General features: G+C 67.6%; 1 protein-coding gene across 1 annotated transcript in view; it reads right to left on the bottom strand.

Annotated features, from left to right (window-relative positions):
- The window catches only part of PLEC (plectin), a 43436-nt gene that overhangs the window by 24658 nt on the left and 17350 nt on the right, over window positions 1-1428 (bottom strand). Inside the window, exons 5-7 of the mRNA XM_017838547.1 lie at window positions 633-756; window positions 433-539; window positions 231-350 (exon numbers count right to left, since the gene is read on the bottom strand). Of these exons, the coding sequence (XP_017694036.1) occupies window positions 231-350; window positions 433-539; window positions 633-756 (351 nt within the window). The remainder of the gene's footprint in view (window positions 1-230; window positions 351-432; window positions 540-632; window positions 757-1428) is intronic.

Here is a 1428-nt window from a genome sequence, read left to right as displayed (position 1 = left end):
AGGATGACTGGCCCTGGGACCCCACCACGCACTGCCCCAGGCACTGGTGGCTCCCAGGGCCAGTCATCCTGTGACAGCACCATCCCTGCCCCTGTATCTGTCCCCAGTCCCCATGCCTGTGCCACGCTGGCAGCACCAGCGCTGTCCCACTCCATCCCCGTGCCTGTGCCGTGCCAGCAGCACCAGCCCTGTTCTGTGTCCCCACGCCCGTGCTGTGCTGGGGGCCTCACCTCGATCTCCTCGTAGCTGGCGGGGAGACGACGCTCCTCGAAGAGCGTCGAGTGCTGCCGGCTCCACTGCAGCAGCCCCGTCACCACCTCGTAGTACTCCTGCCAGCGCAGCTGCAGCTCCTGGGGACGGGGACACGTGTGGGGCTGGGGGTGACGCCGCGGGGGGTGGCAGCAGCGGTGACCCCCCGGCTCCCCGACTCACGTTGGCCTTGACGCCGTCCTGCACCTCGGGCACACGTGGCATGGCATCGTACAGCGAGGACACGTAAGTGATGATGGACTTCTCGTCTGGCTGCGCCACGTCCACATCTGCAGAGACGGAGGGGTCAGACGGGGGGACCTCGTGGCAGGGAGGGATGGGGGCTCCGTTGGGGGACCCTCCCCGTTCACCCCAGCCCGTACCTTCGGGGTCCAGCAGCCGCGTCACACCCAGGTCCCGCTCGGCCACGGTGAAGGCCTGGTCCAGGTTCTCCAGGTTGCTCTGACGATACACCCGGCTCATGTCGATCAGCATTGGCCTGTGAGCAGAAGGTCAGCAGGGGTCAGCAGGGCCATGGGACCCCAAAACCCCAGGACAGCAGGTCCACCCCCTCCCTGGGGCTGCCTTCACCGCTGCCTCACCACCCCGTGCCTCACACACCCACACTGGGGGCACCGGCAGCGGGTGAGACTCCCACACCCGGCACAGGGGCACTGGGAGCTGGGGATACCCCGCAGTCCCCAGCAGGAACCCCGGCGCAGGCAGAACCCCCGTGGCCTGCGGGATGGGCATCTCAACCCCTCGTGAGACTGACTGCCCAGTCCCCCCTGGGACAGACACCCCAACCCCCTGTGGGGCTGACACCCCAGTCCTCTGTGGGGCTGACACTCCAATCCCCTATAGGGCAGACACCCCAATGCCCTCCCAGTGTGGGACTGACACCCCCATGCCCTCTGGGGCAGACACCTCGGCCCCTGCTTGTGGCTCCAGGGGGGGCCCAAGTTGGGCGTGGCAGCGGCTCAGTGCAGAGCACGGCACAGATGTGACGTGGCACAGTGAGGGTGCCTCCCCCCATCTGGCACAGGCCTGCACATACTCGCGCTCCCCAAAAGCACACAGTGGTCCCAGCAGGACCCATGGACATGCCTGCCCTGGCACGCCACGGTGGGCATGGCACTGCTGGCACAGGCCAGTGGGCTGAGACTTGTCTGGAGCACA

The sequence above is a fragment of the Lepidothrix coronata genome, unplaced genomic scaffold (genome assembly GCF_001604755.1).
Source record: "Lepidothrix coronata isolate B3197 unplaced genomic scaffold, Lepidothrix_coronata-1.0 Scaffold345, whole genome shotgun sequence".
Lineage (NCBI taxonomy): Eukaryota > Metazoa > Chordata > Aves > Passeriformes > Pipridae > Lepidothrix > Lepidothrix coronata.
Note: the sequence above shows the minus strand (reverse complement) of the source record. Positions and strands in the feature narration are given on the sequence as shown.